Source organism: Triticum urartu, chromosome 7A (assembly GCF_056163025.1).
Source record: "Triticum urartu cultivar PI428250 chromosome 7A, HENAU_Tu73, whole genome shotgun sequence".
NCBI lineage: Eukaryota > Viridiplantae > Streptophyta > Magnoliopsida > Poales > Poaceae > Triticum > Triticum urartu.
The window spans coordinates 684,140,284-684,155,778 of NC_141879.1; the positions used below are offsets into that span (position 1 = coordinate 684,140,284).

At 44.3% G+C, this 15,495-nt stretch overlaps 1 protein-coding gene across 1 annotated transcript; it reads right to left on the reverse strand.

Annotated features, from left to right (window-relative positions):
• Nucleotides 1-14,634: 14,634 nt before the first annotated feature.
• Nucleotides 14,635-15,266, reverse strand: LOC125529773 (histone H2B.3-like). Its single transcript, XM_048694190.2, has one exon. It carries the CDS (start codon nt 15,170-15,172, stop codon nt 14,756-14,758), a length of 417 nt encoding a protein of 138 aa, XP_048550147.2. The 5' UTR covers nt 15,173-15,266; the 3' UTR covers nt 14,635-14,755.
• Between the last annotated feature and the right edge of the window lie 229 nt (nt 15,267-15,495).

The window sequence follows — 15,495 nt, forward strand, 5'->3', positions numbered from 1 at the left end:
GACACCACGAATAGACAACCAAGCGAATATGTCCAGATTAACAAAAGACTTAACATATGAGAACCAAGGCATTTACCGCGTGGTGTCTGGTTCCCACAACAGAGGCAGTTGGGTACATATCGCTGGTGAGAGGGGCTTCGATCTGATCAGGAGCAGCTGATGGAACCAAGTAGATCCTCGTTGTATGCCGGTAACGCTGCAGATACAACCCGAACATTTCCCAGTTAAAGGGCCGAACCTCACCCCGGATATTTATCGCAGCGGTAGTCCATTCGTCAACGTAAGGGGTAATGCTCTTAAGCCAATAAGCCATGGACTTGTTTCCTCCTAGGCGACTGTCCCTGAGATTGACATGCGCGATACATGATTAGGTATATTATGAATGCAGAGTTGACAACTAAAATAGTATTAGTACTTACTTGTGCACGTGTTCTGGCAAGTGTGGAATATCTGGAATCTCAGGCTCTTGATATAGACCGAACTGTCTCATCACCCTATGAAGAGACATCTCCTCAACCGTCACGTCAAACACCAACTTGGCCTTGGTCATCCAAAAGTGCCGATCTCTAGTGCACAATCCAGAAATCCCAACTAGGTACCTCGATGATATAGCCTGAGGCGAGTATTGCTCCCAAATAACTTGATCCTCGTGCAAACTATCAAACTGCGCCATGAAGGACGGGTAGCATCCCCTAACCTGAGTATGCGCAAACTGTCTCTGTGCATGACAACAAATAAGCATTAGTAATACTATTGAATGGCAAGAAATAATTGAATTAATTGTTACTTAATATAAAAGTGTCTCTCGCCGTGTCCAAACAGATCCCATAGTAGGTAAGTCGCCGATAGCAGGCACATAAGTCCCAGCTAACTCCTCCAAACCAAAAGGTTTATCAACGTAGACATAGGGTCGTCCAATAGGGAATCTCTCGTATGACCAGAGCTGCAACAATAATGGACATCCAACAAGACTAGATTTTCTAGACTTCAACAAGCAAGCTTTGCACAGGCCTCTGTACGTAGTCGCTAACACAGCAGAACCAAAACTCCTCTGTAGAATATCCGCAGGGCAACGTGTGTCAGCTATCTCTCGTGCAATACCGATGAGTCGTGCATCGACAGTGGTCACGTGGTTCTCCGTAAACATCGTCTTGCCGAACAGCGAAAGAATATATGCCTCTAGGGATTGGTCAATCTGTGCCTCCGACAATTGAACGTCGGGATATCCTAACGAGATAATCTACATAGAAACGTAATAATTGTATGAACATCGGACAACTAAAAAACAACATTTGTTTAAGTGGCCGTGATGGTTATCTGAAACTGGCTCAACCATCTAAAAAGAGGTCCATGAGTATCGTTGTCTATGGCCCTAGCAGTCGGGACCGCAGCCAAAAAACGGGTCTGCATCGCTGCTTGCCACCCAGATTCTGCCTCTAAGGGACCTATGGCAGCACCGGCCAGAGTAATCCCAACAAGTAAGACACGTCCTGTAAAGTAGGCGCCATCTCTCCCCAGGGAAAGTGAAACATATGTGTCTCTAGTCTCCATCTATCTACTAAGCAGGTAAGGAGTGACTTGTCGTAAGAGAAACGTTTCACTTGCCTCTTGTGTAACTGCAATGGTTCACCTGCCTCATCTAAGTCCGGACCATCAATCCACTCATCCGATGTACCCTCAACCAGCCGTGCCAAGGGTAGAAGTCCAGCCCAACTTAACCTACAAAATAAAGAGATTGTTAGCGGTTATGAAAAATATGTCCAACATAGTAAGTCATTATATGGACTCCATTATATGCACACATACATATTACGAATTAAAACATAGTCCTGACATATTACATATTAAAACATAGTCCTAACATATTACAAATTAAAACATAGTCCTGACATATTACAAATTAAAACATAGTCCTGACATATTACATATTAAAACATAGTCCTGCCATATTACATATTAAAACCCACTACGACACGTTATGTAGCTTGTGAGTTATTTCTTCCTCGTCCGCCCCTTCGGCCTCGACTGCCACGACCACGTCCGCCTCTTGCTCCTGTTGTCGCAGCCATCGATGTGGAAGCACTCGTCGATGCGGAAGCACCATCTTTGTTCAGGTCGGGACAATATTTCATCCTATGCCCATAAGCCGCGCATAACAAACATTGTCTGATTGCTCCACCAGCTTCAGACTGGTCCATATCGTTCCAGATGCGACGGGCCTTTCGTCTGCCCCTACTTGTTCGCCGAAGGTCTGGATGCGGGATGTATACTCTCTCACCGTCGTTTACCTTCTTGAAATTGTCGACGACTCTAAACCCTGTCATCTCGCCTGTCCAGGTGTTGAGCACTGCCTCTTTTAAATAGTATGGGGACACGAAGGATATAGCATCCAACTCAATCTGGCCACAGATAGCCAACACATGAGAGCAAGGTAGGTGCAACAACTTCGGTTTGTTGCATGTACACTCACACGTTGGATAAAATTCCGTTCCAATTTTTACCTCGTGTGTCTTAACCTCATTTCCAGAATCAAAACCATCGGTAGGAAGTTGAACCTCATACCTCCTTTCTTGATTCCCTATGAGTCTGACAGTGTGCTTCTTTGCTTTCTCTATCTTCTTTGCCATGTATTCCATGACACGGCTACAATAAGGTGTGTTCTGATTATCTTCAATATGCTTCTTTGCTAACTCGTGCCTTTCTCTGAAATATCTCAAAGTGCCATGGAATACAGTCTCCACAATAGCTGTGAGTGGCAATGCTCTATTCCCTCTCAGCACAAAGTTATACACCTCTGCAAGATTGGTTGTCATGTGGCCATACCTAGCTCCATGTGTGTCATGCAGCAAAGACCAATTCATTGGAGGCTCTTTCTCTATCCACTCAGAAAAAATTCTTTATTGCCCTTCCCTTCTTTCTCTTAGTATTAGGAGGGTCAATTGCTGGCAAGTCACAAAGACCTACTGGCTCCTCTAACTCCACAATGAGTGCTGCTAATTTAACCTGATCTTCTTCCATTTTCTTCCTCGCACGGACCTGCTTCTTAGTAAACTCATGTAGTTTTGACCAAATAAATTCGTATTTGCGCTGTTGGCTCTGCTTGCATAATTTTTTGAACTAGTTCATCAACCACTTGTTGTTGAACTATGAGAAAAAATTAGCCCCAAGATGGCGCATGCACCATCGGCTCTGCAAGCACCTCCAAGGTGTTGGTTTGTCATCTGTTGGATTACGAAGTGTCTTCACGGCCTTCAATATACCAGCATGTCTGTCATGAATGACACACACGTTTGGTCGGTCCTTCACGATAGCAATTTTCACTTGGCGGAAGAACCATACCCAGCTGAGAAAGTTCTCACCCTCCACAAATGCCATGGCAAGTGGGATGATTTGATTGTTCCCGTCCACACCAATAACAGTCAGGATTTGCCCTCTATACTGACCGGTCAGGAATGTACCATCCACAAACATAACAGGAGGACAATGTCGGAAAGCTTCGATGCACATAGCAAAAGAAAAGAACACTCGTTTCAACACCTTGATCTGGTATACTCAGCAACCTCATGTGTTGTACGTTCACATAAGTGCCGGGATTCCTCTCCTTTAGTATGCTCAGGAGACGGACAACATTATCATATGAGTCGAAGAACGTCCCAAACCTTTCCTCCATATCCTTCTGCTTAGCCCTCCAAGCCTTCCATAAGGAATGACATAATTCCATCTGACCTTCACTGCTATTTGGATGTGTTTTGCTTCCATATCTTTTTCTCTACTATCTCAGTATACATGAGTTGCGCAATGAGACTTGAAGTCAGGTTCGGATGCTTCACCAGCAGGTTCTTCCTCACATAATTATGTGGGACGACAATGGTGACAACCCAGTGGATGTCATACTTCGGCATGTGCCCGTGCACCTTCCCAGGACAACCTGTTACAACACATTTCACGATATAGTTTGTTGGACTTGATATGTGTGTCCGGAAAACCCTCTGCGTAGACATAGCCCACTTTATCACCGCATACTTCAATTTTTTTCTTTGTATCAAACATAGCCCCTATCTGTATTTGGTTCAGATTATACTGCTATGGAGTCTCATGGCCATCGTTGACCGTAAGGCCGGTGGATATGTCATGCTCCCATGCAGAAGGAATCGGTACCTCCACTTCATCCTCAGAATTTTCAGAATCCAGTTCCTCCACCAATCCATCCTCGTCCTCTTCCTCCATCACCCTCTGCATTTCATCCCCTTCCTCATCCCCATCAGCAAAACCAGAACCAGCTAATATTATCGACTGGCTACTCTGCCCAGTATCAGGACCACAAACATTATGTGGCACATAGTCTGACTCTTTCTCGGGTTGGCTAGCATCCACATCTTGTGGCTGTGACCCGGATAAAACAATCTCGTTAGCCACTTCACTGCCTTGGCTGGGTTCATACCCCCTGTGGAGTTGTACGGTATTCTCCTCCTTCGGCACAGGTTGCACAAGTGCATATGGGTGGATTCTTTGGTCTCGGCACCGTCTTAACAAGGACAACCAATGCCGGCTCCTATCTACCGGCATCAACTCCCACTTGACATTTTTACAAGATTTGGTCCACAATGCATGAATACTGACGGAACATACTTTAGGATCCAGCACGAAACTAGTTGTCAACCAGTACTTCAATTGTCTAATGTCCAGTCTGTCCGGGTCTGCTAGTGCCATGACGCCATTTTTAAACTCACTAAGATCAACCCCCAACTCATTATATCGAACATTACCAGCGCCGTAGTAAACATTCAGATTTACTGATTCGGATATTTTCACCTGTCAGACATTGTCATCTTCTCATTAATCACAACGAACACTAATATTATCCGCTACACTAACTAAAATCCGCTAAAATGCCACCACATACAAATTAACACTAACACAATTTTTATTATCCGCTAAACTAACACAATCATTATTATTCCGCTACACTAACACAATTATTACTCCGCTAAAATGCCACCACATACAAATTAACACTACAATTCGCAATATAATTTATCTACGCTAACTAAACTATGCAACTAAGAGAAAATTTGTGAGGAGATGATTATACCTTAGCGGAGGTGCTTGCACCACCGAACAACGACAGCACCACCGCCGCCCCCTCGACGGCCGGAGGTTCAACTCCAGTCACCCCCAAGCCGCACCTCCTCCTCCACAGCTGTTGCATGCTCCCCCACAACTCCTGCTCCTCCTCATCAACACCTGCTGCCCAACCGCATCTCCTCCTCCCCACCATGGCTACTCCTCCCCAAACGCACAGAAAACTATCCCATAGCAAAAAAAAAACACCGTAGGCCGTTTGAGATTGATACGATCTACCGATTCAGTGGCTTAGATGTGAAAATGGGTGGAAAACGGAGGAAATCAGCTAGGGGTGGTGAGGTACAGAGAAGAAACGAGAGAGAGAAAGAAGAACAGAGGCGAGAGGAAGGAGACGTCGCGCGGTGCCTTATCCGACACTTTTCGGTCGATGCGTGGCCGAAAAGGTACTTCGGCCACTGCCTGGCCGAAAAGGCCCACTTCGGTCGGCCCCAGGCCGAAGCTACTATTTTCGGCCCTACTTCCACCGACACCCGGTTTTCGGCCCAGCTAGGCGTATCTTCGGTCAACCGCGGGCCAAAAAGCCCATTTCGGCCAAGCTGCGACCGAAAAGTGCCACTTCGGCCAACACCTGGCCGACGGGCTACTAGTTTTGGTTTTTTTGCATTACGTGCTATAGTTCTCGGAAATGCTATATAATATATCATAGTTTTGAAAAAATCTATTTTTTCAGACTGAGCACGACATGGTTTGGAACTGTTAAGGCAAGGTTTTTACCTCCGCAAGCGGCCGTAATACAGGGCTAGACAGACACGATTTTTAGCAATTTTGCACTGCAATATACTTTTTCCGTTCCAAATTACTCGTCGTGGTTTTAGTTCAAGGAGTAGCTTAGGACGCGGCCCGGTTTTCAGTACTTCTCCAGTGCAATATAGCTGCTCTTGTACAAGTCATCTGTACCCTATGCACTGTAACTTCACATGTTCAAGCTACAGCTCACTTCAAGCCGTCAAACACATGTTCCAAGATGCAGCAACCATCGGTGCTAACCAACACAGCAACTACGCTGCTTCAGACAGCAATGTATTTTTCCACGATCCCGAAAGGTTGTTTGGCTGCTTGCAGTTGACCGTCAGAATCCACGAGCACTGCCGCTAGTTCAGGAATGTCTCGCGCTGTTGGATTTCTCTTTGTGTTCCAATCTGCCGAAGTAATTTATCAAATCGCTTGTATATGACCGCCCACATACAGATATCACGTCAGTTGAGTCAATATAGTGTATGTAGTTTTCCATATCATGTTTGACACGACTTCAAAACCTCAAATGTGTCTTATAAATATGAATTATGCTTTCATCTGTGTTTTGCCCCTTTGCAGATCATTCGTAAAATATGATCGTCATCAGGCCAAGTACGAACATAATCACTTGCGGATAGTCCAGGAAAAAACATGTCCCAAGTAGTTCACTTGTCATCAGGGTTGTAGTTGGTCTCTACATTAATAACGTAACATGTTATCTACTCCCTCCGTTTCTAAATACTTGTCTTTCTAGACATTTTAATAAGTGACTATATACGGAGCAAAATGAGTGAATCTACACTTTAAAATATGTCTATATACATCCGTATGTAGTAGTCATTTGAAATGTCTATAAAGACAAATATTTAGGAACGGAGGGAGTAGTATATAGAGGGGCAAGGGGCGCTCCAGGGGGGCCACCAAGACCTTAACACCTCTCGGCAGCGCCATGTCACTCTATATTCCCCTCAACTTCGTTGTGTTGGTCCATGAGTTATTGAGGTGTTCTACATTGGAATGTGCGGATACCTTGGAGGCATTATAATATTCAATGCCGGATCGGGCAGAACTTGGCGAGGAGAAGCTCTCGAGGCTGGGAGGTACAACCATACTGCGAGAATCAGATGACTTCATTAACGTCGTCAACATCTTCGTTGCGTTGATGGATCGTCGAGGGTATGATCTTGTTGCCTTTACCTCGATAATGATCTTGGTTGGTTTATGAGTGGTAAAAAAATGTGTATCACGTTCGCATGCATGGGTAACCATCTCATGTTATCATTTCTCTCTTTCTACACCCAACCTAACTTTCATTTGTGTGAGCAAAAGAAAAGGGCTCAAGGTTTGTGATTTCAGTAAGCTAATCTTGAATCCCCCTTCAACAGTCATCAACATGGCATGATATAACCACATCATCCTATCCTAGGGTTTTGAGGTTCTTACCACCCGTGAGGAGGAAATTCTCAGCTTCTTCATTGTCGAGGAAGGAACTGCGCCACTTTCATCGGCACCGTGTATTAAGGAGCCATAGTGGTGGTCTTTGAGGGATGCAACCGAACAAGGGACGAGTGGGTGAAATAGAGAGACCAGACCAAACCAACCACCACTTGTGAAAATCTATTTTCTTTCCCTTTTTATACTTCCTCCAGTCGGGTTTTTTCTGGACCATTTTTTGTATTTATATTTCTATCTTTTTCTGTTTCTGTTGTTTGAAACTGCACAGGAATTTCCAAATTCGTCGAACTTTTTTTCAAATTTTTGATGCGCCTTTTTCAAATTTGATTAACTTTTTTCAAATTTGATTAACTTTTTTCAAATTCATTGAATTTTGTTTTCCAAATTGATGAACTTCTGTCCAAATCCGGTTCAGTTTTTCTAATTTGATCAACTTTTTCCCAGAAATCGGTGATTTTATTTCAAAATTGATGAATTTTTTTCCAAAATCAATGAACTTTCTTATTGCAAGATCGATGCAATTTTTTCATATTTGTGTTTTTTTTAAATTGAAGATTTTTCTAATTTCATATTTTTTCAAAAATCCGATAACTTTTTTCCGTTCGTGATTATTTTCAAATTTCATGAACTTTTTCTCAAATTAGTGAACTTTTTCAACTTTATGAACTTTTTAAAATTCATGAATTTTTCTGAATACGTGAACTGTTTTATAATTTGTGATTTTTTTAATAAGGCAGCGTGTTTTTTGCATCTTCACGAAGTTTTTTTTGAAATATGTGAAATTTCTAAAATTGTTCATTTTTTTAGGAAAATCACGTATGAGCGGGCTATAAATATTCTTGAAGTATAAGCGTCACTTGTAACGTGATGCTCTAGTCGTTAGCCAGGCAGCTGCACGAGCGAGCGCCGGTTGGGTTCCGCGGCGCTGACGGCGCTGAATAGGAGAGAATATCATATATGACGCGCGCCGCAACAAACTGTCGCTGAAACGCACATGGGAGAGTTCAGGAAGCCACTAGTTAACAAGTGCTTCTTTGGGAGCCTTGCAACGATCAGCGTCAGTTGGCGCTTTCAGCCATTCGCCACGTGTCGCGCTCTGGGTGCTCCTATGGATTTTATTTTTTATTTTTCAGCATGCGTTTTCGGCTATTTAAACGGGTTTTTTCGGGGTTTTTTGACGTTTTGGTTTTTCACCGGTCTTCCTTAGCTTCTCGACAAAAAAAATTCAAAAAAAAATTAGCGCGAAAAAACGCGTTTTTTTCCGCGAGAATCATGGTTTTCCTTCCGCGAGAGGCACGGTTTTGCTTTCGCGATAGTCACGGCCATGCCTCTGGGAAACGAAAAAAAACGCGTTTTCTGTTTTTTTTCCTTTCGCGAGAGTCACGGCTTTGTTTTCGCGAGAGGCACGGTGGTGCTTTCACGAGAGTCACGTCCGTGCCTCTGGAAAACGAAAAAAACGCGTTTTTTTTTCCTTTCGCGAGAGTCACGGTTTTGCTTCCGCGAGAGACACGATTGTGCTTTCGCGAGAGTCCCGGCCGTGTCTCTCAGAAACGGGAAAAAACGCATTTTTTCCTTTCGCGAGAGTCATGGTTTTGCTTCTGCGAGAGGCATGAGTGTGCTTTCGCGGGAGTCACAACCGTGCTTCCTCGGGAACAAAAAAACGTGTTTTTTTTCTTCCGTGAGAGCCATGGTTCTGCTTCCGCGAGAGGCATGGTTATGATTTCTTGAGAGGTACGGGCGTGCCTCTTTCGGAGAGGGAAAAAGCCCGTGCTACCGATTCGGTTTTTTCGTCTATTTTTTTTGTGAAAAAAAAGTTCGTTAAACCTATTAATATGGGATTTAATTTTGAAAATCTCGACGCTAGGAATCCAACGGTGAAAGCGGTTTGACATTTGCATGCACGGTTTGCGAGATAAAATATTTTGAATAAATGAATCTATGAAGAAATGGAAAACTCCCGGGCTGCGACAAATGGCGCGCTGCATGTACGTCACTTATCGCAACCTGAGAAATTGGAGTGATCTTTGCAACGACTCCTCAACTAGTGATTTCGGAGAGTTTGAGCGAACGATATGGGCCCGCCCATTTTCAGTAGCATTAACGTGCTACAGAATTCTGGTTTTGGGAACCTACTAGCAAGTTCCTGAACCTGGTTTTCAGGGTTTTTTCCGGTTTTTTCTTATTTCTTTCCTTCTTCCTTTTTCTTTATCAAGTTTTTTTGAGTGAAATACGCCGCTAGTCCACGAACTCAAACTGATCGGACACTTTAGGCCATCAACTTAGAAAGTGATCAGATTTAGTCCACAAACTTGTTTATTTGATCAAATAAGGCCAAAACTGATTAGAGAGGAGAAAAACCAGCCACTTGGCTGCCACATCAGCGGCTCTTAGACTGTTGGACTAACTATTTTTAGAGGGGCGTATTTGCAAACTTGTCGGGTTAAATGGCGTATAGAGTAAAAAAAACCTGCATTGCTGGGGACTCGAACCAACAACCAATCAGAGTTAGCAAGCAGCAGCTAACCATTGGGACACAATCTGACTTCTTTATTTTGTGACAGCCGACTAATTATATATTCATGTAGAACCAGGAGATTTCATGCAATCACCTTTTTGTTTCTTTTTCTGCGGGTGGATCCCATGCAATCACATGATTTCCTTCTAGTGTTGGTCGGTAGATTTCCTTATATTTACAATCCTATTAAGTACTACCCGTTAGCTTGTTTCCTGCCTTTGACATTACTGATTTGGAAAGAACAGTTTTCTTAAAAACAATATAACGCCATGGTGCATGGAAAGTTTAATGTCAACATACTTATTGTAACATATATAATCCGATGCAACTTATTACAAAGATAGGTTGTGTTCCAATGGTAATCAGCTAGTTGCCAAATCCTACAGGTTGTAGGTTCAAATCACATGCAAGGTGGTTTTTATTTATTATTTTCTTTATACGCCATTAGTTAAGATAGGTTGCTAAAAAAACCGATCAGCTTGCAAAAAGGGCCCTGTAAAAATAGTTGGTCACAGAACGGTCTAAGGAACGCGGATGTGGTGGCCACGTGGTCGGTTTTTCTCCTCTTCTCCTCTCTAGACGGTTTTGGCCTTGTTTGATCAAATAAACAAGTTTGTGGACTAAATCTGATCACTTTCTGAATTGATGGCTTAAAGTGTGCAATCAGTTTGAGTTCGTGGACTAGTGGCGCATTTCACTCAGTTTTTTTTCTTTTTTTCGGTTTTTGTTTCTTTTCATTTTCCAAGTTTTTTCCTTTTCAAAATTATTTCATTTTTAGCAAATTTGTTCATAAATTGAGAAAAAAGTTCTGTGTTTCAGAAAATTATCAAATTTTCAAAAAATGCTCATGTTTTCAAATATTGTTCAGAAGTTTAAAAAATGTTCCTCCTTTTCCAAAAAAATCACAACTTGAAAAAATGTTCAGGATTTTCAAAATTTCTTCATGTCTTAAAATTTTGGTCAGCGTATAAAAACCATTCCTGTTTCTTCCAATTTACTTCACAAATGGGAAAATTAATCAAGAATTGAAAAAACCTTTGTTTTTTGAAATTTTTTTTCGAATTTTAAGTACTATTCCTGTTTTCAAATGTTTTTCACAAACTTGAAAAATGTTCGAGTATTTCAACAAATGGTCCGAGGTTTCCAAATTTGTTCAGAATTTTTTAGATTTTTCATTATTTGAACAGAAAGTTCAGAATTTTCAAGAAATTCACAGTTTCAAAAAATGGTCACTTTCTACAAAAATTGTTCGCCATTTTGGGAAGAAGTTTGAAATTTCAATATTTGTTCGTGTTGTTAAGTTCACACTTTTAAAAAAAATTCAGAACTCCAAAAGATGTTAACATTTTTGACAAATCGCATTTCAGAAAAGTTTAAAATTTCGGAATTTGTTCACATCTAGCACAAAATGTTCAGACTTTCAAAAAATACTTGCCTTTTAATTATTTATTTACACTTTGCAAGAAAAGTGTTCATTTTTTTGAAAAGGTATTCATATCTGGCGTTGTGGTTAGTTCTTAAAATTTAGTGCTGCTTTTTACCAATGTATTATCGTCTAATGCATAGGTTTGTCGACAGGGCTTTGTAACCCGGTGGTCTGCGATTCGACTCCTGTTCAAGGCACTTGATATTTTTTTTTTTTGTGCCACAGTACAAGCGGGGCGAATGCGCGAGCACACTAATGGGCCTGCCCATTCGGGGCTTGCTACATGAGTCGCGACCCCGATTTGACGCAGAATGCATCAAATAGGAGCTCCCTTCCTCGTGGGGCATAGCTGAGGCATGGATGCTTTAAGCAAGAGCGGGCCTGGCCCAATCTCTCATACATGAAGTTAATCATCCTGATCCCATGTATTGTCTTCGCCATAGGGCCCACTAGCAAAGCGTGAGCATGCATCAAGGAAGGTGGCAGTACATAGGAGCAACAAGCAAATGAATGGACGAAGCTCTCGAAGATAGAGGTTCCATCCAAAATCAAGATGTTCTTATGGCGGTTTGCGAGATGCTCCACACCCACGGCGGATCTCCTTCAGCGTCGAAATATGGCCACATCTGGGGCATGCAAATTATGTGGGGCTGCCGACTCTTGGAGACATGCACTCTTAAACTGTTCTATGGCCAGAAGTGTTTGGGCCTTGGCGGAGGAGGATATGGTGGAAAAAATGATCCAGTGTGATAGTGACAACGCCAAAGACTGGTTTTTCAAGATGATAGACACGCTGTCATATGAACAGCTAATTCAAATGGCAATCACTCTCTGGGCCGTGTGGGGAGCAAGGAGGAAAGCAATTTATGAAGACATCTCCCAAAGTCCCATGTCGACTCACATTTTTATCCAGTCTTATTGGAATGACCTTCAAATCACAAAGAAACCGAACTTGCATCACATTCCATCGAGACAGCCCCGGCCGAGACAGTGGATTCAGTCACCAGAGAACACAATGAAGCTCAACGTGGATGCGGCGGTGGCATCACGGAGGGGAATAGGAGCAGTGGGTGCAGTTTGCAGAGACAGGGGCGGCAGTTTCCAGGGTGCCTCGGTGATCGTTTTCAGAGGTATAATCGACCCCACTACGCTGGAGGCGTTAGCGGTGAGGGAAGCAATGGCACTCGCGGAAGATTTGAACGTCTCTGCCATACAGGTGGCCTCAGACTGTTCGGTGGTAATAGATGACATCAAGAGAAATAGTGGAGCAGAATATGGAGCAATCGTGCAAGAGATTAGGGAGTATGCTAAGTCTTTTGTTTTATGTAATTTTGTTCATGAGTTTAGGAGCTCGAATTTCGAAGCTCATAATCTAGCGAGACATGCACTGCGACGGGGGCCTGGCCGCCATGTTTGGTTAGGCCACCCTGGGGACCTCCATTTCGTCCCTGTAACCATGGTGACGTCTTAATAAAGTTTCACGGATTGTCTAAAAAAAATCAAGGAAGGTGGCGGCTGTGCACTTCATTTCGGTGGAGGTCGACTTGGATGGTTCACAGAGGCATGGGGCAGCGGCATGACGTTGTTTGTTTTGTCTACTTCGGTTGTGTGGGACAACAAGTGCGGCCAAGGTGATGGGGTGTTCATGCTCGGATCTTCGAGCCTGGGTGGCGACGAGCGATGGTCGGGGTGGCGGCTATTGTCAAGGTGAATCTCAGATCCGGTCGGATCTGGACTATGCAGGCTTGTGGTTGCTGCTCTGTGGCGGTACGACTGGTGTTTTGTTGGCCGTGGCGCGGCACGGTTGTGCGGTGTGGTGTTGCTTGTGTTGTGGTCTCGATCAGGTCCAGGTGGTGCCGACATCCACTCGGGGATTCCTCCTTGATGTTGCATGACTGTGATGTCCTGCTTAGTTCGGTGTGGTCTACCACCAATGAATACAAGCGGAGCCACAACTTAGTCTTCCAGGTTTGTAGCAGCTGGCCCCATACACAAGGTATGTTAAAGTGGCGAGGAATAAGATTTTGGGGGAAAGATTTGATCGACAAGGGCCGTTACTGACGATGATTGAAGGCATTATCGAAGGGTACTTTTCCAACATTGGTATGTGTCCGTCGAAGTGGTGGCAGCGTTGGAGGTTGTTGACATGGCTGAACCATTATCAAAGGTTCGGTGGGGTTGGTCAAGCACGGTTCGTGCGAACACTTTGTGGTTGATGATGGTCGATGCGGACGATGACATCGTCCATGGGCGTCGTTTTTCTTTTTGAAGCCACTCCAAAGATCTTGCTCCCAGTGCATGTATAATGGTGGCATATCCACATGCCTCATGATAAAAAGTAATTTGAGACGTTTATATTAATTTTTTCCTCTTCAATGCAAGCTCTCACTAGTGGGCCTCATTATTAAATAAAAAATAAAGACTCTAATACACATTCATCTTTACTTTTCATTCCAACCTTTTCAGCTTTTGTCATCGGACCACACTTTTTTTCTTCAAATATCCGCCTCCTGGAGAGGATCCGGCTTCCCTATCCAAACCTACTTTACGTCATATCCGATCCTACATGGCATGCGAGGCATCACCTTGAGGCTATGCATTGTACATGCCCTCAAGTCGTCTTAGGTGGTGGTGGTGGTCGGTTTAGGTCGTTATCAGTGTTGTGCGTTTTTCTTCTTTCTTTTTTCTTACACATGATGTGGTCTTGCCTTAGTTTTCCTTGGAAAACTAGACCATTTTCGAAAAGGAAAAAAGAATTGCAGGAGCACCCAGCCCCATAAGAAAATTCTCTACCTGCAGAAAGAATTGCAAATTTGCAGTGGAACACGAGCTGAAATCCAACAGCGTAAGGACACCCGTGAACTGGCGGCAGTGCTCGTGGGTTGACACTAAAATAGAAGCAACCCTCTGATACAGAGATGGTTGCTGCAGCTTGGAACATGTCACTGACGGCTTAAAGTGAGCTGTAGCCTAAACGTGTGATGGTAATACAAACGGTACAAGAAGAGAACGTCAAGTTTCCTGAACAACTTGACAATAGATTTGCTCGAGCCCCCGGCGCCATCACCATGTACAAAGTATACAAAGTACTCGAACCACCACAGCCTCCCCTCCTCACGCCGAAGGCAACACCAGCCTCGTAAACCAATAGCTGAAAACTGAAATTAAGAAATGGAACAGTGAAACTGAAACATCTTTGCAAATTCAGAATCGTTGTCAGCAGAGTTCTACAGAAGCCATACTCACAAATCAGAATAGAAGTTGCAGATTCAGAACTCACACAAACAGGATCATAGCAAGAACTCTGTCAAGTGAAGCGACGGGGATAATAGCTGAACCTGAACATGATAGAGAGCAATGACCAAAGAAACACCATTAATATTTCATGAGGTAATGAAACAGGGTGTTCCCACAGAACCAACACAAGTTACAGGAAGACATGGTCTGAACAGCTGACTATTACAGAAAACCATCCTAGCCTAGGAGGAGGTGAACTTGGTGACAGCCTTGGTGCCCTCGGAGACGGCGTGCTTGGCGAGCTCGCCGGGGAGGACGAGGCGGACGGAGGTCTGGATCTCCCGGGACGTGATGGTGGGCTTCTTGTTGTACCTCGCAAGCTTGGCCGACTCGCCGGCGAGCTTCTCGAAGATGTCGTTGATGAAGGAGTTCATGATGGACATGGCCTTGGAGGAGATGCCGATGTCCGGGTGCACCTGCTTCAGCACCTTGAAGATGTAGATCTTGTACGTCTCCACGCTCTTCTTGGACTTCTTCTTCCCCTTCTTCTCGCCGCCCTCCTTGGACGCCGGCGGCCGCTTCTCGGCCTTGGTCTTCTTGGCTGCCGTCGTCTTCTCGGCCTTCTCCGCCACCGGCTTCTTCTCCGCCTTGGGGGCCATGGATGCCGCTGCTACTTCGCCGGGGAGAGCCGTGGGATTGTGGGGTGCGGTGGTGTTTCGCTGGGAGGTGGGAGGACTGGTGAGGAATCGGCGGCGAGGGCGCGGAGGATTTATAGGACGGGAGAGGGTGTCTCTGATTGGTGGAGGGGTGCGTGCCACGGATCGGTGGCCTCGAATGATCTGATACGATCTCAGCCGTTCGCCGATGTGCGCGATGGACGGCCCGGATGCGCCACGGCGCGGATCGCTGACGTGGCGGAAAGGTTGGCGGGGGGGAACAGACGGGTTTCGGCCCACGCGCGCGTATGTACCGATTGGAGTTT